At 37.5% G+C, this 19,278-nt stretch overlaps 3 protein-coding genes across 7 annotated transcripts; 2 read left to right on the forward strand and 1 right to left on the reverse strand.

The window, feature by feature from the left end:
- Nucleotides 1-858: 858 nt before the first annotated feature.
- LOC122309533 (probable beta-D-xylosidase 5) lies at nt 859-7,169 on the forward strand. 2 transcript variants are annotated; one of them, XM_043123043.1, is made up of 6 exons: nt 866-1,611; nt 1,770-1,939; nt 2,275-2,372; nt 2,522-3,286; nt 3,502-4,142; nt 6,582-7,169. In XM_043123043.1, exons 1-6 carry the CDS (start codon nt 913-915, stop codon nt 6,930-6,932), a joined length of 2,724 nt encoding a protein of 907 aa, XP_042978977.1. In that variant the 5' UTR covers nt 866-912; the 3' UTR covers nt 6,933-7,169. The 2 variants fall into 2 exon arrangements, with proteins under 2 accessions (XP_042978976.1, XP_042978977.1); XM_043123042.1 differs by lacking the exon at nt 6,582-7,169 and having other exon boundaries at nt 859-1,611; nt 3,502-4,418.
- Nucleotides 7,170-9,344: 2,175 nt separating this feature from the next.
- LOC122311761 (dual-specificity RNA methyltransferase RlmN) lies at nt 9,345-13,066 on the forward strand. Of its 3 annotated transcripts, none has more exons than XM_043126423.1 (7): nt 9,347-9,746; nt 9,868-10,113; nt 10,234-10,338; nt 10,571-10,740; nt 10,895-10,994; nt 11,972-12,253; nt 12,674-13,066. In XM_043126423.1, exons 1-6 carry the CDS (start codon nt 9,483-9,485, stop codon nt 12,212-12,214), a joined length of 1,128 nt encoding a protein of 375 aa, XP_042982357.1. In that variant the 5' UTR covers nt 9,347-9,482; the 3' UTR covers nt 12,215-12,253; nt 12,674-13,066. The 3 variants fall into 3 exon arrangements, with proteins under 3 accessions (XP_042982358.1, XP_042982357.1, XP_042982356.1); XM_043126422.1 differs by having other exon boundaries at nt 9,350-9,746; nt 11,972-12,234; nt 12,675-13,066; XM_043126424.1 differs by lacking the exon at nt 12,674-13,066 and having other exon boundaries at nt 9,345-9,746; nt 11,952-12,126.
- Nucleotides 13,067-13,430: 364 nt separating this feature from the next.
- Nucleotides 13,431-18,901, reverse strand: LOC122311762. 2 transcript variants are annotated; one of them, XM_043126425.1, is made up of 4 exons: nt 18,653-18,901; nt 16,849-17,116; nt 15,758-15,815; nt 13,431-14,270 (listed from the first exon to the last, which is right to left on the reverse strand). In XM_043126425.1, the coding sequence occupies exons 1-4, from the start codon at nt 18,718-18,720 to the stop codon at nt 13,696-13,698; spliced, it is 969 nt and encodes a 322-aa protein (XP_042982359.1). In that variant the 5' UTR covers nt 18,721-18,901; the 3' UTR covers nt 13,431-13,695. The 2 variants fall into 2 exon arrangements, with proteins under 2 accessions (XP_042982359.1, XP_042982360.1); XM_043126426.1 differs by having other exon boundaries at nt 16,876-17,116; nt 18,653-18,892.
- Between the last annotated feature and the right edge of the window lie 377 nt (nt 18,902-19,278).

Here is a 19,278-nt window from a genome sequence, read left to right on the forward strand (position 1 = left end):
TACACTTTGCAATCCTTTCTCTGTCCCATTTCTTTCTTTATTATTTTGTCTCATAGTGATTACTTTTCGATAGGCGAGAATTATTTTGAGTCCTATGATATTTTATTCTATTACATATGCAATTAAAAATTGTCACATTAACGAGAAAATAACAAAATTTAAGACAAAATAATATATATATATATATATTTCTCAAACGTACAAAAAATAGACAGATATTAAAGTCCACCTTGATGCGTGTTGATGGCATATGAGCATGCCTTAGTGCGCTTCAAAAGCGTGCTTTTATGTTCGCTATTTCTTTGAAGGCATCCTTCCTTGGCGGCAGTACCTCATTGTCTCTTATATCATGCTCAAGCTTGCTTGGCAAATGAAAATTATGAGTAAAAACTCGGAAGTTTATGTGTGCGGCCTAGTTCTATACAGTAGCCTGATTATGGATTTCTATTTTATAAATGAGGTCAATCAATAAAATTGAAATTCCGTCGTCTTCTTAAAAAAAGAAATACTAGACAAAATGATTAATAATCGAAGACACTAATCGCTGCTTCCATTGTAGGCTTGGGACCATAATATGAACAGTAGACATGAATAATTCTTTTCGACCATGAATGTGATACGTGTACACTGCAATTAATTGAGAGCAAAACAAAAAGAAGCCTTTGTGTAAAGCATACTATAGCATGAATTTGTACACAAAAAGAAGCCTTTGTGTGAAGCATCCTAGCATCGATTTGTACAACCTAAGCAGAAAAATGACCAATCTATATATGAATATCTCAATCCACAAGCAACCACCCCCTTAAGCATAATTAAAGATAAAAAGCATAGAGAAACCAAGGTTTACTCCATACCTCGTCCTATAAAAGCAAACGTCGTTGCAGCTTAAATCTTGCATGTCAATATATAAAAATGGAAGCCATGAAGAACCACATTTTCTTGCCTCTTTGCCTCTCACTACTTGTCCTAGTAATCCCTAGTGCTAGTCAAAGATATGCTTGCAACAAGAGCGACTCTAAAACCAACCAATTTCCCTTTTGTAGCACTTCCCTATCTTACGAGGACCGGGCCAAGGACCTTGTGTCGCGCTTAACCATCCGAGAAAAGGTGCAGCAATTAGTAAACAGTGCCACTGGCATTCCTCGGCTTGGCGTGCCACCATATGAATGGTGGTCCGAGGCCCTTCATGGGGTCTCAAACGTCGGGCCTGGGACTCGTTTTAATGCAACCGTCCCAGGTGCCACTAGCTTTCCAGCAGTCATTCTCTCTGCAGCGAGCTTTAATGCAACATTGTGGTATAACATGGGGCAAACCGTGTCAACCGAGGCTCGAGCCATGTACAACGTGGGTCTAGCCGGGTTGACATATTGGAGTCCTAATGTAAATGTGTTCCGTGACCCAAGATGGGGGCGTGGCCAAGAAACCCCTGGTGAGGACCCTTTGGTGGTGTCCAGATATGCTGTGAATTATGTACGAGGTTTACAAGAAGTTGGTGAGGAAGGAAGTACTTCTGGTAGGGATAGGCTCAAGGTCTCAAGTTGTTGCAAGCATTACACTGCTTATGATGTGGATAAATGGAAAAACGTTGATAGGTTTCACTTTGATGCAAAGGTACTATATTGCTCTTATTGGTTTTCTTCTTGTATTATTATAAAAAAAATAAGAGAAGTGAGTGGCTCTTAAGGCCTCACACCATCCATGTAAGAGAAATATGCGAAATATTAGATACTTTATGGCTGTTTTCTTTATTAAAACCGGGGTTGTTGCAGGTCACAAAGCAGGATCTTGAAGACACCTACCAGCCACCATTCAAGAGCTGTGTAGAGGAGGGACATGTAAGCAGCGTGATGTGTTCCTATAACAGGGTGAATGGGATTCCTACCTGTGCTGATCCAGACCTCCTCAGAGGGATTGTCAGAGGCCAATGGGGTCTAGATGGGTTAGTCACAATCTTCCTCGACTATTAAACACATGCACCAAGTTACTGATCCATTCTTACTAGTTTTCAAGCTTATGCAACTAAATTTTGATTCCCTGGGAGAAGGATAGAGAGCAGAGAGAAAAGTTAAAAATTTATTGCCATTTTGATCGTTTCCTTGCTTTTTACTTATTTTTCTCCCAGAACCAATACATAATCTAGCTAAATCTTTTAACCCTATGTCTATTAGACGTTGGTCTTTTCTTTGGTGTTAATACTACTTGGGTATATGACTGAAAACTCAAGTGGTTATGGTTTTCTGAGCCCGACTTAAATATTTATGGCCTTATGAGCAGATACATTGTTTCAGACTGCGACTCTATTGAGGTTTATTACAATTCCATCCATTACACTGCAACACCTGAGGATGCAGTGGCCCTTGCCTTGAAAGCAGGTAGTCATTACATTTGCAACGATACAAATTCTCACATTTCTTTGAATTACATATAATATATATATATAAATATATATTTATATATATATATATATATATATATATAACTTAATTGGTCATGTATTAAATGCCGCTATGCGATTACGCAGGTTTAAACATGAATTGTGGGTCTTATCTAGGAAAGTACACAGAGAACGCGGTTAACTTGAAAAAAGTGAATGAATCTGTTGTAGACCAGGCCTTGATATACAATTACATAGTCTTGATGAGACTTGGCTTCTTCGATGGGAACCCAAAATCTCTACCATTTGGCAGTCTTGGGCCATCGGATGTATGTACAAGCGACAATCAGCAATTGGCACTTGATGCTGCAAAACAGGGGATAGTATTGCTAGACAATAATGGTTCTCTTCCTTTGGCCAAAGATAAAATTAAGAAACTGGCTGCTATAGGACCCAATGCCAATGCCACGAGGGTTATGATAAGCAACTATGCCGGTGTACCTTGCCGCTATACTAGCCCTTTACAAGGGCTACAAAAATATGTTTCAGCTGTGAGTTATGAGCCAGGTTGCAGCAATGTGAAATGTGGTGATGAGAGCCTTATTGAGGCGGCAGCTAAGGCCGCAGCCGCCGCTGATGTGGTTGTGGTGGTGGTGGGGCTTGATCAATCTATTGAGGCAGAGGGGCTGGACAGAGACAACTTGACATTGCCAGGATTCCAAGAAAAGCTTGTGACTGAAGTGGCTAAAGCCACAGATGGAACAGTGATTCTCGTTGTCATGTCGGCTGGTCCAGTGGACGTTTCTTTTGCCAATAATGTGAGTAGGATTGGGGGGATTCTTTGGGTAGGATATCCAGGTCAAGCAGGAGGGGATGCCATAGCGCAAGTGATTTTTGGAGACTACAATCCAGGTTCTATCCCTCTCTCAGACTCTCTCTCTCCCTCTGAACATTTCTCAAGTCCTTCCATTTCTAACACTTCACTTTTCTCTGTTCTCACAAGGCTTTTCTTTTTTTCCATTAATGACACTCAAGTTTAACACTATGATTTAAAAGTTTTGTAGTTCTTTGATATGTAAAGTTGATCGCAAGTACATGCGGCATACTAAAATCGTGTTTGTTGTTAGGTGGAAGGTCCCCTTTTACATGGTACCCACAAGCCTATGCAGATCAAGTGCCGATGACAGACATGAACATGAGAGCCAACACGACAAGCAACTTCTCCGGAAGAACATACCGATTTTATACAGGGAAACCTATCTATGAATTCGGTCATGGCCTAAGCTACTCAACCTTCTCCAAATTCATAGTATCGGCCCCCTCCACCGTAATTGTCCAAGCAACCCCACCTTCCAGCCCACATATTAGTCTTTATTCCCAGTACACCCCAAATACCATTTCCAATGGCTCGGCAATCGACATTTCAGCCATAAACTGCCAGAATTCAACATTTGATGTTGTTGTTGGAGTGAAGAACAATGGACCAAGTGATGGTTCCCACGTGGTATTGGTGTTCTGGAAGCCAGCCAGCTCGGAGGAGGTGATGGGTGCACCAAATGTACAATTGGTGGGATTCGAGAGGGTGAAGGTTAATAAAGGGAAGACTGAGTATGTTACAGTTAGTGTGGATGTGTGCAAAGGACTGAGTCTAGTAGACAGTGAAGGGAAGAGGAAGTTGATCGTTGGACAGCATACCATTTTTGTTGGTTCCTCTAGTGACCACCAAGTGGGGCACCAGTTCAATGTTTGCCGGGCTGGAAGCGGAGATGTAGCCATACAGGCTATCTAACTATGTACTAAAGCGGCAGTGGTGGAGGTGGAGGTGGCGGTGGCGGCAGCTACTATTAAGAAGCTTACTTGGTAATGCCTAGTGATAGTAGCGGAACCTGTCTGTACTTTGCCCCTTATGAGGCATTATTTTGAATAGTAGCATAAGAGAAGACGCAGGTTTTTTATTTATGAAATTCTATTAGATTTTTATGTTAAAGTAATCATATTAATTAATGCTAGATTCACACGATGCAGAGAATAATTAGAATTAAAATGTCTCCTTTCTAATTCTTGTTCTCTTATTGTCCTTGGAGTTCAACAGATAACTTGAAAATGTAAGAGTAGGCATATTTCAACAAAAAAATAACAACAAAAAACTCAGCAAACGACAGAAACCATGCAGCCAAGAGCCCATAGAGAGGATGACGATCTCTCTGTCCGTGTCTCAACTTCACAACTTGCACGTGAGGTGAGGGGCATCTAAATCTTGACCATTTCTACTGCACAGAAGTTTCAACCACCCCCACAACCTCCCATAAATGCTTGTTCTTCCCGTACAAAGAACAATTCAATGCAATCCATTCCAAAACAAAAACAGAAGAACTAGCACAGCTAATGCTTATACACACCTAACTAGTTTCGAGGGCATGCCAAAATCTGGCAAAAAAATGGAACAAAAATCACAACTCAAATCACTAGTAACGATATTCGCCCTCCTGTTGATGATCCTGACGATCTTTCATCCTTGCCAAGCTCACTCCCGCTACCTCCAAATTGCTCCTTCACCTGCAGTATCCGTGAGTTCATTAATTTCCCATACAACTTGTTTTCATTATCTTTTGCTACATATATTACATTATGCTTTATGTATTTTTCAAAGTTAACGTTCCGAAGTATGTGTAGGGTATGAGGAGTGGGGGAAAGAGAATGAGAGGTGGGTCATTTCCAGCTAAATGTCACTCCAAGTGCAACCAATGTAAGCCTTGCGTGCCTGTTCAAGTCTCTGTCCGAGCATTGACATTGGAAGACAACGAATACTATCCTCTGGTTTGGAAATGTATGTGCCGCCACTTTGTATTCTCCCCTTAATTACTTAGTTTTTTTAAGTAGATTTCCTATCTATAATACGATGTATTGGAGTGACTGTCCTCCCTTTGTTGCGAAACAAAAGAAAAACACCTGTTATATATATTCTCTTATTTTATTTAGAGGTTGTTAGGAGAGTGAGATGATATGAGATGAGATGATTATAAATGAAAGTTGAAAGTTGAATAAAATATTATTTTTTAATATTATTATTTTTTTAAATTTAAAAAAAAAATGAATTATGATTAAAAAATTAAATATTTATTATATTTTATATAAAATTTTAAAAAAATTATAATAATAAAATGAATGATATGAGATAAAAATATTTTCCAATCAAACCGCGTCTGATCACGCTAAAATTTGGAGGTTATTTTTTGAGAAAAATTCTTCTTATCATCCTCATACTTCATACACCACACTTATTTTAATTTTTTTTTCATTTTTTCTATGATAAATATATAATGTGTAGATAATAAATAGAATAATTTAATTAGTTTAATAAGAATAAAATGAAATAAAAAATAAAAAAATAAAAAATAATATTTTAATATATAAAATATGTGGTGTAGGATGATGTATAGTATTCATCATTTTTTAATTACTGGACCCATGACATGACAAGTAAAATAGATAATTTTCCAGCGCTAGCTAGCCCACGATTTTGAGCTAGCTGGCTCATGGTATTCCCCACTAAAGAATTCAAATAACAATTGATCAGGGAGACCACAATGGCCAATCCCGTGGACCCAAAACCAACCCTGCATCCATCTCTAATCTCGTTCACATCTAGTCCGACCAATTGCCACGTACGTGATCTCCGGCGAGATAGAGATCTATGACGTCGTGTATCTCGCAAGGTTTTTAGGTTCGTAACAATTTTTAATTTGGTTGTCTTTCACATACTAAAGACTTTGAACGTGGAGCCGCCAAGGCAACTACAGAAGATAGAGATGGAATGGTCAGCAAACAGCGCAGGATCGCACCAACTTATGTGCTCTACGACGCGCTACTTATTATCAAAGTCAAAATTGTTCACTCCAGTCTCCAGCAACTCCCATCAAATAATCTATTTTTTTATTCCAATTCCGATGACATGTTTGGTAAATCTTTTTTATTCATAAAGGCATATAAAAAATGAGCTTATTAATTCTATGAGATGCATGGTTCTTGAACCTTCATGGTAGTTTCCTTTAAAAAATTAAAAGTGACGTGCCCTTTGACCGTTTTGTTGGTATTGTCTATCCAAACTTCCTCCTATATATGTAGACCTTCCTTCCATGGATTTTTCATATCAAAATCTACGTTTTCAAGAAAAGCTTCATACATAGCCGATTAGCCATCGTCTTAGAAGGAAGAAGAAGCCATGGAAGGTCTGATTCCTTATCTTCTCCATGCAATCAAGAAGCAGAAGGGTCACAACGGCTACAGGTCCTTCTCCGAGGGCTCCACCCGTAGCTACCATTTGTTATTAAATGCACAGGACTCCGCCAATGCATCGTCTCACCGGCGAACCCGGTCGGAGTTCCAGCCACCAGCCATCGAGTTCACTGAGCAACGATATTCCGGTGTTGACCTCATCCGCTCGCACAGCGTTCACAAATACTCCTCCTCAAGTAATTCTTCGGTGGGTGGTGCTCCAAAGATCGATTCCTATCCATTCCAAAGCCACGGTGAAGCTAATATTCGCCGACGTCGATGAACAACTTTTTATAGTTTCTCTTGTTATTGAATTTGTTAATTTTTGTCGATTGTATGTCCCATTCTTTCAAGCTCTTTAATGTTGTGTTCGGGTGAAAGTGCTTAAGGGTCTGGTGGAGCTTCATCAAAGCGATGGGGTCACCAATCTGTATGCATGTGTTTTCAGTATTGCTATTGTAATGGAAATTAATTGTATATGTTCATGTGAATGCGATTATATATCATCATTTACCGGTCCTTTGATCAGGATTATTTTTCGCTTTTAAATTCTAGTTTTGTGATGGTTTTCCCTAACCCAAGACTGTATAAAATTGTGAGATATAAATAATTAATAAAAACCATTTTTTCATTTTTGTGGGCAACGAATTGGAAGATTTGAAGTGCAAAAAAGAGATCGAACACTAGCAAATTATTAATAAGAGCTCATGTTTCTTACACATATATAATAAGAGCTCGATGAAGAATGGTTGGGCTGGCCCTAGTTTTAGAGAGAGAGGCTCCTCCTTTCTTTCTAGAAACCAACACAAAAGAGACATTGTGCAGAGGGCTTTCCCTCCCTCCTCCCTTCCTTCATCCCTCCTCCCTCTTCTCTTTAATTTTTTTCTTGTCCTTTTCTTTTTTGATATTTTTTAAGACTAAGTATGGAGGAAGGTCGATCTGCTACTCTCCAGAATTTGACGAGCACAACACACCTTGCTACAGGCTTTCCAAAGTGCCGATCCTTCAGACAAACAACGAATTTCGCTAAACGAAGTGGTGCGTGAGCCACATGCACAATTCAAAGTTGGCGTGTGGATCTCATGCGCCTTCGTTAAAGGTGCTATTTTGCAGTTACGTATGGATTTTTTGAATTTAGGGTCACCGGTTACTTTAGACCTGACCAATCGTCATACTCTCAGGATGGCGCGTGTCCCTCATGCTCTATAACAATTTTTGTGTTTGTAATTTTTTTCCTCCAAAATTAAAAATGCAGATTTGTATCTTTTCAAGGTGTAATTATTTATTTTTTCATGTATTTTACATTTTTGTACTGTCTTTTTTTTTTAGAAAAATAAAAAATAAAAAAAATACATTGTCTCTTGAACTTTGCCCATAGAATGTATCTTTTGCTGCGTTTTAGACGAAATATAGGATTTGTTAACTCCGTCTTGGACAGAGTTGCGCTATCTCTCAGACTGTGAGTCTGTAGAGATTTGTAGTAAGGACTAGACCATATCAGTCATAGTTGTGTAATTGGAAGCTATTAATATTGTCTTTAGCTTGTAATATATGTTTCAGGTCCAGTTTATAATATCCATTATTAATTAATATAGTATGCTTTTATAAAATATATATATATATATATAATAAGAGCTCATGTTTCTTACACATATATAATAGTTTAGTTGATTCAGATTACAATGCTAAACCAATTAATTGGTGACAAATTATAATGTGGCTATATGTTATATTTTTATTTTTAGAAGTATGATAAATTTTTTTTTTAAAAAAAATTGTGAAGAGTACTTGACCATCAAGTATACATTGTACAGAATTTATCAATAAAATAAAATAACCAACTTAGTATGAATTACTATGGATCTAAGTCTAATTTGTCACACCTAGAAATTTCATTGCAGGAATAACCAACTTAGGGGTTTGGATGAAGTTTCATGTTTAATAGCTCATTCGATACTCGCTCTATTAAATTCGAATCGAATTCGACTCGTGAAATAAAAAAGCTCGTTCGTGAAAATAGATATTTACTTGATTTGTAAATGATACATACTCAATAAAATTCGATTCGATTTTGTTAAGAATTATTAAGGCCTGCTCGTTTATGCTCAAGTCAACTCATTAGCTCAATTCAATTAAAACTCATTTATATATTGATAAATATATACATACACCTTTATATATATATATATATATATATGTGTGTGTGTGTGTTAGCTAATAATATAAGTATATTGCTTTTTTAATTAAATATATAATATGTAATCTAATTACTTATATATAATGAATATACTTCATAGGTATATTTTATAATTTGTATAATAATTAGTCAGTAAAATTTAATAATTTTATATATTATTATATGAAAACCATATATGAAATAAATATATAATATCATATTAAGTGTATGTATTTATCAACTAATTAGATATTAATTATTTATAAATTTTTTAAAATTTTAAAATTTAATAAAGATTATTCTTATTAGTTGTATAAATTTAATATTAGATATTTTATTTATTAATTATTTAATCTTATTTAAAAAATAAAATAACAAATAATTCGATTAGTTCGAGTTAAGAGTTTAATTTATAGAGTCAAGTTTAAACAAAAGAATAAAAAAAATCTTAAGCTGAAGTCTGAACTCGATTATTTTGAATCGAGCGAGCTCGGCAAGCTAAACCGGCTTGGCCCTATTACAGTCCTAACCGTCCTCAGTTGCAAGCAAAGATAAGAGACGGCGTCGTTTTTTACTCTGCAACGTCACCGCACCATCTGAAGTTGGAACCGAAGTTGGGGCCCTGGGGAAACTTCTGCGGAGAGGCAGGACGGGAGGATGACGTTGAAATCAATCTTCGACGCCAAAGAAATCAGAGCGGAATTCGAGGCGGCGGGTATAAACCCTAGCTTCATCCCCATTATATGGAAGCATGCGATCATCTCCAACAACAACGACAACTTCGAATGGAATCACATCCCATCCTTGCCCTCCGCTGCCTACCCTATCCTTTACTCCAAATTCAAGCCCCTCACTTCGTCCCTCCACTCCCTCCTCCACTCCTCCGACCAAGTCACCTCCAAGCTCCTCATCAAGCTCCAGGTCTCTCTCTCTCTCTCTCTCTCTCTCTCTCTCTCTCTCTCTCTCTCTCTCTCTCTCTCTCTCTCTGTATTTTTATCCCGTAAATCGAAGAAAGTAAACTGATATATGATTCCTGTACAAGAACGGGGCTCTTATTGAGGCCGTGATCATGAGGTACGACACGCGTTTGGGGAAATACAACGGCAAGCCCCGCCCCGGAGGTCCCAGGTCCACCCTGTGCGTTTCCTCCCAGGTCGGTTGCAAAATGGGATGCAAATTCTGTGCCACGGGGACGATGGGCTTCAAGAACAATCTCTCGTCCGGAGAGATTGTGGAGCAGTTGGTTCACGCCTCTCGTATATCGTCTATACGCAATATCGTTTTCATGGTAACTACCTTCTTATTCTCTCTTTTTTTTTTTTTTTTCTTTCTTTTTTTCTGTGATGAAAAAATTCAAAGAATTTAGTTTGTGGCATAGCTTCACTAATTCAATTTTGGTTGTGTTCAGGGAATGGGGGAACCATTGAATAACTACGCTTCGTTAGTGGAAGCTATTCGTGTCATGACAGGGCCACCGTTTCAGTTGTCGCCGAAGAGGATTACCGTCTCAACCGTATGCATTTGTTTGTTTCGTGTTAATTTGTTCATAAACTTTTTGTATAGAGCTTTTAGGAGTGTAAAGTTGTACGGAAGATTTTTCGTTCTAGGAGTGGAATTTTGTATTCAAGGCCGGCAATCATGGGGAAATGCAATTTACATTAGATATTAAAAAAATCAGTGGGCATATATGCCAGAACTTCCGTACTCATGATATATTTTCTTTCTTTGCGTTTAATCTTGTGTAGGTTGGCATCATTCCTGCTATTAACAAGCTTCACAATGATGTGCCGGGTTTGAACTTGGCAGTTTCACTGCACGCACCAGTTCAAGATATCCGTTGTCAAATAATGCCTGCAGCTCGGGCTTTTCCTCTGGAAAAGCTTATGGATGCTCTGCAAGACTATCAAAAGAACAGGTGGGATTACTTTTGGACAAGTGAATGCAGGTCTTTTTTTCCTCTTTCAATATCAGCTGCTGAAAGATGTGAATTTTTATTTCTTTAGACTTCACACTCACGGAGCCATCTCAAGATCCAATAATATCTCTTATTTTAATTTTTAATTTTTCAGTCAGCAAAATATTATGATCGAGTACATTATGCTTGATGGGGTGAATGATGAAGAGCAGCATGCCCACCAGCTTGGCAAGCTGCTAGATACATTCCAAGTGGTGAGCACTTAAGTTATTTCTGAGCTTTAGTCATGCTTCTAATACAATTGCAGATGTTCAATTGATTGCCTTTTCTTATCATGCTTTGTTTGTGTATGATTGGTGTGAACTCAAAACAACTTCCTTAAGGACCCAGGGAAAGCGCTTGGTACATCTGTACTACCCTAAAAGGTTAATCATTTTGAAGCTTCCATAGAATCACTTATAAAGCCAAGTTTCATATAGTAAGTAGCCAATGTGGGGCTTTGCAGCCATGACTACCATTATAATGTCCATTTAATTCTGACCTGCTTGTGATAGAGTTGAAAATCTCATCCAAGAAGCCTTTGATTTACATTGACTACTGAACTAAGTGGTGTTAGAGTTAGAGTAACAGTATAAAGTTAAAACATTTATTCAATTAGTTATTAGATCAATTTTTAGCTTATTGTATCCAAGAGCTATCGCAGAGATAATACCTTTATAATTAGTATGGACACTCAAGTTGATAGTCTTCTTATAAGTTATGGCTTAAAAGTCAAAATAGAAACATAAATGCTTGTATTACAATTAAGCATCTGGGATTACAGAAATTAAAAAAAAAAAAACATGTTCGATAATTTCTTAAAGCTGATATTTGGCATGCCTTGGCCAATTTTTTTTAGGAAAAATCTATAGACCATACTACCATCCCTTTTACATCCCACTAAGTAAGATATGACATAATTACTACCATTGAATAATCATTTATTGCATGCTTCTTTATAATCAAATGGTGATAAATGCGACATCATATATATTGGGATACAAGTGGGATGGTGGTGTGATGTATAGCGTTACTCTTTTTTTTTTTTATATGTAGTTGACTTTCTTGTCAATGCTAAGTTGTAAATGGTATCATTTATGCAAATAAGTGTTGCTAAATATCCACTTATATGAAGCTATGCTCTCAGCAGTTGATCTTTGATATACATATAGCTGTGTTCCTTGCTTTGCAGGTTGTTAACTTAATACCTTTCAATCCAATTGGTAGTGCGAGTCAATTCCGAACCAGTAATGAACATCGGGTGTCAAGATTTCAGAAAATTCTTAGGGGAACCTATAGCATCCGAACAACAGTGCGCAAGCAAATGGGTCAGGATATAAGTGGTGCATGTGGCCAGCTGGTGGTTAACCAACCTGATAAGAGGTCAATTGAAAAATCAAGTCTCTTAACTGACATAGAAGATCTTCATCTTTGATGTAGCCAAAATCATTGCAGGTCAGGGAGTTCCCATTTCGCTAACAATTCTGGCCATCTTTGATTTCATTCGATTTGTTTAGAACCGGGTTTTTCTAAGGTCCCGAGAGTTGTTGAATATTGGTTTTTTTATTTAAATTGGATTTTGTAACAATTGTCTGCATTTTGTGGATTCAATACATTATTTGCTGTCACAAGCATCATATAGGAATTGATGTGAAGTTATACTCTCTGGACTACAAATATGTTCCAAGCTCCAACACACTGTGCTTCGCAAATCTTTTCACATTCTCACGAGTATCTGCTCTCACACAACGTACATGTATACTATTGGCCATTACAGCGGAAGATATTTTAGCCATTTGTATCTAGCTCAAACTTTATGCACGCCTGCAATTCTATTTGACCTCGTTCTTCTATTGGTTCATTTATTTTTATCTCTTTCGTTGTTGGTGACTTAGGCTTGACAATGACAACGGACTGAAAGTTAACGGCTATGGCCACACCACAAGATGGGAGTCTAGAGAGGGATAATTACCGAAAATCTTTAATGCCGGCACGAGACGTGCTACACGCCAGAATGTATGTGCGTCGACAAGCCATGACCCCGTGGCCCGGTGATTGAGATGCGGGTTTTGGTGTTTTTTATTTTTTGGTTTTTTTTTAGGCTTTTAAGTTTTGTTTGGGCTTTTATGTAATTTTAGTGGGTCGTTGACCCAAATATGATTAGAGTAAGAATTTAATATGTAGTCTACGACTATCAAAACCTAATTTTTTTTTAGTGTTAGTAGCTTTATGAATTATGGTAAGCTATGAAAAGCCTCTCATTAGGCGCTGAGAGTTCAAAGATAAACTCCTCTTATATAAGATGAATGGCGCAGTATTACTATGAGAGCTTAGGTTAGGCTGGATGGATGAACAGACCAGGTGAATGGATTAAACTTCAGAAAACACGCGGGTTGCTTATGCCAAATTTGTAGCATCTTTCCTTCAGCAGAAAATCATCTCCAATATCCATCCGGGCTTTGCCTCGGGTGACATGGGATGTGGTTGGTCTGAGGTTAAAAATCCAGCAGAATGCGCTTCAATTGGCTCCCCAAAGCCAAGCTTGAATAATCTCAATCGCTGAGCTCTGCCCCTGAGCTCGAACAGAATCTCACCTGCTTAACATACTCCATGTACAAAACTAACTGAAAAGATTTCTAAGATAGGCCATGTAAAAAGCTTCAGAACTAGCTTGCTAAAAAGCTGAAGGTTTTCAGGGTAACTTTTTCCATTGAAAACTGGAAGCCTAGCAGAAACTAGTAGGGTCACTCTTGAAAGAATGACTGTAAACAGGATGGAGATAAAATTAAGCAGGTGATACAAACAGAAGAATTCATGAAGAAAACAATAAACCAGCCCTGCTCTTGAATAAGCAAAATATTTTGAGGAAGACTCAACCTTGGGAAACATAACAGGCATATCAAAACCTAACTACTTTTACGAAGTCAAGAGTGCTTCCAGCTTTGCAATTTGATCATCTTCATTTTTGGGGGGCGGACTTCTACTAGGGTTATACAAATCATGCTTCCACTTCTCAACACGAGTACCACTGGAACGATACCCTTGTCTTCCACTGATTCCATCTCTTCCCCTGTAATTTCCACTAACACCAAACCTTTCTCTGGAAAGGAAGCCATCCCTATGAGCTTCTCCCCTCTTTGGGGGCAACCTGTCTCCTGCTGATGGCTTCTCCAGCCTGTCCAAATGGTTGCGGCCTCTTTCCTCCCTTCTTCCACTTCCTTCCACAGAGTGGTCAACATTACTCGACTTTACAGTCTTCATTTCTGCTTTATCAGCATTTTCAGAATCCACTGAAATCTTCTTCTCCCGAAATGCTGGTCTTTTCTTTGCAGGTGGAGGTGGATCATCATGTTTGAGGAAACGATCATGCCGCCAGATGCTGTTGTCATCCTGCTTAGACTGTAACTTCTCATCTCTTCTCTGTGTATTATAAGTTATTTTGTTTGCTGCCCTTTCATCATGCTGATCCTTTGAATCCCTCCATCCACGCTCTTTAAAGCAGAGGAACAAGGAATGTTAAGACAATGGCAAGCAATATTTAAACTTCCAACAATAAAAAGGAATCACAGAAGTGTTAATCTTTCAAGGATCGTAGCAGTGGCATTTAGAGTGCCAATTTTAGGCCCACAATGCAAAATTAGAGCACATAAAGAAGGCCAAATTCAATCTTCAAGTTAGGGGTGTACAAGTAACCGACAAACCGGTCGTGACCGACATAGACCGGCCGCCGGAGTCAGGAACCGCCAGGGAACCGGTCGGCGTGCGGCAGAAAATAAACAAAACCGACGTTCATCGGTTCGGTTGCGGTTTGCGGCCTCAAACCGCTGAACCGGCCGACAGCATATACATATATTTTTTTAATTTATACCTAAATAAAACGACGCCGTTCCACTTAAGTGGAACGGCGTCGTTTGATTCTCTTATTATTAAAACACATGTAAACGACGCCGTTTGTATTAAAGCAAACGGCGCTGTTTTATCTATGATAAATGAAAAAAAACATAAGTAGAATGACGCCGTTGGATTTAAAACCAAACGGCGTCGTTTTGATCTCCTTATTCCTTCTTCTTCTTCTTCCCTAATTCACCTAGGTTTCACAGCTTCTCTCTCTCTCTCTCTCTCTCTCTCTCTACTCTCTCCGAGCACCAGCGCCGCTAGAGGAACCGAGAACCGACCGTGAACCGCCATAGAACCGCTGGAGTAGATACGGACGGTTTTCCTCCTCCCTATCGACCGGTTACGGTCGGTTGCTCCGACGAATCTCACCTCATCGGTCGGCGTCGGTTTTAGCCAAAAACCGCGCCGATGAGGTCGGTTTTCACCCCTACTTCAAGTTGTGAGATAGCAGATGTGGGTTGATCAAAGAAAGTTGAGCTTCCCAAGTAAATAATATTCCTAGTGAAATACCAAATCTCTAAGATCCAATCAAATATCTATCAATTATCAATTATCCTATCTGATTACGATTTCACTCATCCTTTAGTTCATAGAATATTCATCTTATCTTATCTTTGGGCTAACCAAACAATATGTTCAGATTAAAAAGCTTAGGGTTTAGTTGCAACTTAGGATTTCATCAATATGGAAAAAACAAAAACAAACAAGACAGACTTGAGAGAGAGACCAAAACAGCTTAATGGGAAAGGGGAATTAAGGACCTTCAGCATACCTTAACCTAGAACTAACTTCATTGACCAATTTCAGATCATACTTAACCAAACAACAAATGCCTTCTTAAGCCTTATAAACTACTTGATTCAGATAAATATTAAAATTGAACAATAAATCAACTTTTTTAACTCAAAAGGTTATCATATGAAAAAAAAACATTTATGCATAAAATCATCCAAGAATCAACTAACATATATTATTAATGAGAATCTGTATTGCATGGCATGGCTATGATATTAATAAAGAAAAACAAATAGAGCCCAACGTACAGGGAAAAGGACAGCCTTGAGAATATATAGGAACTCACCACCAGTAGCTCTGCGATCAATACTCCGACTAACTTTCAAGGTACCACGTTCATCATGCTGTAATAAGACATGCACTAGTAAGCCTAAGATTTTTATACACAGAGGCACTCAAAGACATGGGGCTGAACAAGAACCCCACTGCATCAGCACAGAAAAGGGATTGCATAAACGTATTTACAACCAAGTAATTCAGCATAATACTGGTTTTTCGTTGATAAAACACATATAGTCAACAAAAAAGAATTAACCCTTCCTGGAAATGTGGCTCAGCAGATTTTCCAGGCCTACATGTAAAAAGAGATGCATTTAGATGACTACAACGATTCTTAAGCTGCCCCAAGGTGCGCAATGAAATGTGGGCACTTCATAAGTGAACTTATAAAAAGAACTCCTTTAACATAATCAGCGTCCCCTAAGTTTGAAATTACAAACGTTATCTATCAAGTTTGAAATTACAAAAGTTGTCAAAAGAAATTCATAAAATTCCTTTCTGCCCCCTATATCAGCCCTGCAAATCAAAACTCTTTTTTTTTTTTGATGTCGAGGAACCTCTCCAAGGCAGGGCCCTTTAGACCCACCCCTACAGAATAAACCCCGGTCCCGTGCACCGCACCCTCGGAAGTTTTCCTACACGGAACTAGTTAAATCGCTGGCTTTTTACCAGGGGGTGTGGCCCCAAAGGATTGTTTGCACCCATGAGGTGTTGAACCTTGGACCTTGAAGGGAATGAAACCCCAAGACCAAGGCGTCCACCACTTGGGCCAACCCCTTGGGGTTCCTAAAGCACCAAAGCACTAGTTGCTCAGTATCAAATGACTCCGGTGCTTAAAGTTCTAGATAACGTTGTATTTGTGAACTATTATGAATCTATAGTTCTGAAATAAGCAACCATTACACAAGTTGTTCCACCATATCATGAGGTTCAATTGTAACTACTCAAAAGATCTAATGGATCATAAGGTTGACAAGCTATGCTAGGAAATGTGCAGCAGTCAATTATGTGACAATGTTTACAAAAAAATTTAGGAGAACACTTAAGAATACCTGCAACTACTTAAATATTATCTATTTATAAGACTGATATCAAAACCTGAAAATAAGATCGAGACTGAGTTACATTAGTTGGATCAGAAGAGTGTTTTGGCCCTTCCCGATGTATGGGTTTCTTGTCAGAGTCTTTGCTCACAACCCTATTTTCTTGCTTAGAATCAGGTGCTGTTGGGGCCTCAAGGGGTAAGGCGTCTTGCAGCTGACGAGAATGCTTCTGATCCCGGTCTATGCGGTGTCCAACATCCAAATCAGTGTTGCTGGGTACTCTCTCTGTTTCTGGTTTCCCATCCCTCCTCGACCTCTTGGGACTAACAGAACCAACCAAAAGTTTAAGACAAATACATGATATCCGTATGCTTCAAATTCAACAACTTCCATCAAAAGATTCACATCATGCCACTAAACGAAAAATTGAGATTATAAACCATTAGACACCACACGTGAAGAAAGTGGTTAATAACATTTATAGTTTTCCAAACCTATGAAATGGGGTAAAAGAACAACAATATCTTGGTAACCTTTCGCTAAGAAATGAAAAAAAACTAAAAAACTAGAAGAGAATTGATCTAGCAAAAATTACTGTAAAATTCTAGACAAATATGACATGCTCCCATAAATTCTACTAGCAAACTCAGGCAAAAACTTCATCTGCTCACAGTGGCAGATCTACATATAGTTTGAGGGGAAGATTTTTTCAAAATTCAAAATAGCCCCTAAATTTTATTCATAATTTCATGTGTATAGAAATTGGCCCCATGAAAAAAAATTAATAATTTCCTTATTCCCATATGCTTTCTAAATTTTTGAAAATTTTGATATATATAGAAATGTCTCTCTCTAATTTTTATTTTTATTTTTTCCTATAACCCCTAGATTTTGTATAATTTCTATATATTAATCTATTTTCAAGGATGTGGCCACACTAAAATTAAATTAAAACTAAGATTAGGAGAAATAATAAACTATAAACATTGACCCCAAAGTTTTTTATTATACAATATTAAGTTTCTTAATGTAGAACCCAAAATGAAAATACCAGAAAAACCATTTAAGATTGATGATTTATATGAAAAATAGTGGAAATGATTTATCCTCTAAACTTAATTGAGTAAGGAAAAGTTTATTTAAGGTCTTAATTGTAGCATTCTATGCTTAATGTGACACCAAAATAGATAGATTCTACATAAAATTTGGATAAACTAGTTTAGATATTAGAATGAAAGATGGCATTCTAAAAGATTAATTGATAATTTTTATGAAGAAAACAATTTCTAAATATTTCATATTTACAAAAATAATCATGGATTAATATTATTCTATAAAAAAATATCGTCAAAAATCTGAATAAGACATTAAGTTGGGTTTTTTAAATTTATTTCTACGTTATTGGACAAATTATCGAGATTTAATTTTATATATGCTTTATGATTTTGTAATATTTTTTCATTTTATATAAACATCTCGTTCGATAGAAAAGTTGGCCCCCAAAAATTGCTGGTTCCGCCCCCGTCCGGTCAGTAAAGAAAAAGCTTCGTAAGCAGAAAATAAAGAAAGGCCATAGATCATGTAGAAGTCATCATCCATGTCGCAAATGCTGGCAGTGGCAGCTTATACAAAAAAAATAAAATAAAATAAAACATTAGTGAAAGTCTCTCGGCTACAAATGCATACATACATAATTTAATTCATTTCAATTATCTTGCGTATAAAATATTTTCCTAGAAAATCATTCAATGCGAGAGGAAGAAAAAAGGAGGAAAAGGGTTACAATATCAAACTAGTGAATAGAGAATCCAAACAAACAAATCCCCGCAAGTTCCATTGATGAGAGGTAGGAGGGGTACCTTGGCTCTCGATCGAACCTGGAGCGGTGCCGTCTGGAGTCGGAATCTCGGCCCTCCCGACGAGACATAGACGCAGCTGCTGCTTCCTCCTCGACTGGAGTCTTTGGGTTTCAGTGCGAACGAGTCTTTGCTTTGTAAATTTCGTTTATATAATTGGATTTACCATATTATTGCTCGTTGCTTGAGATGTGATCCTGGCCGCAGGGTTTGATCAATTGCGAACTAGGTTAGAGCGTACGATAATAGTCGCGCACTAGATCCGGACCCCTCTTCTCTCCCTTATCCATATTCCATTCCTCATACCTGCCCTTCGTGAATGATTTTTATTACGTAGTTCTCACTCCTCAACAAATTGTTTCCTAATTACTGACAAATGAAAGTTTTATGATAAGGATTACATAAAATTTTTTATCTTATTTTATATAATTTTTTATAATATAAAATAATTTAATTTTATGTAATTTTAAAATAAAATAAATATTAAAAAATTATATTATAATAATATTTTATTTAACTTTTAACAAAGTATCTAATCCCATCTTATTTAAATCGTAGAAACATACGAAACTGTATACAGAAATTTGAAAAAAATGAAAAACAAGGCCTTATTAAAATGGAAATATCTG

The sequence above is a fragment of the Carya illinoinensis genome, chromosome 5, assembly GCF_018687715.1.
Source record: "Carya illinoinensis cultivar Pawnee chromosome 5, C.illinoinensisPawnee_v1, whole genome shotgun sequence".
In the NCBI taxonomy this organism is placed as follows: domain Eukaryota; kingdom Viridiplantae; phylum Streptophyta; class Magnoliopsida; order Fagales; family Juglandaceae; genus Carya; species Carya illinoinensis.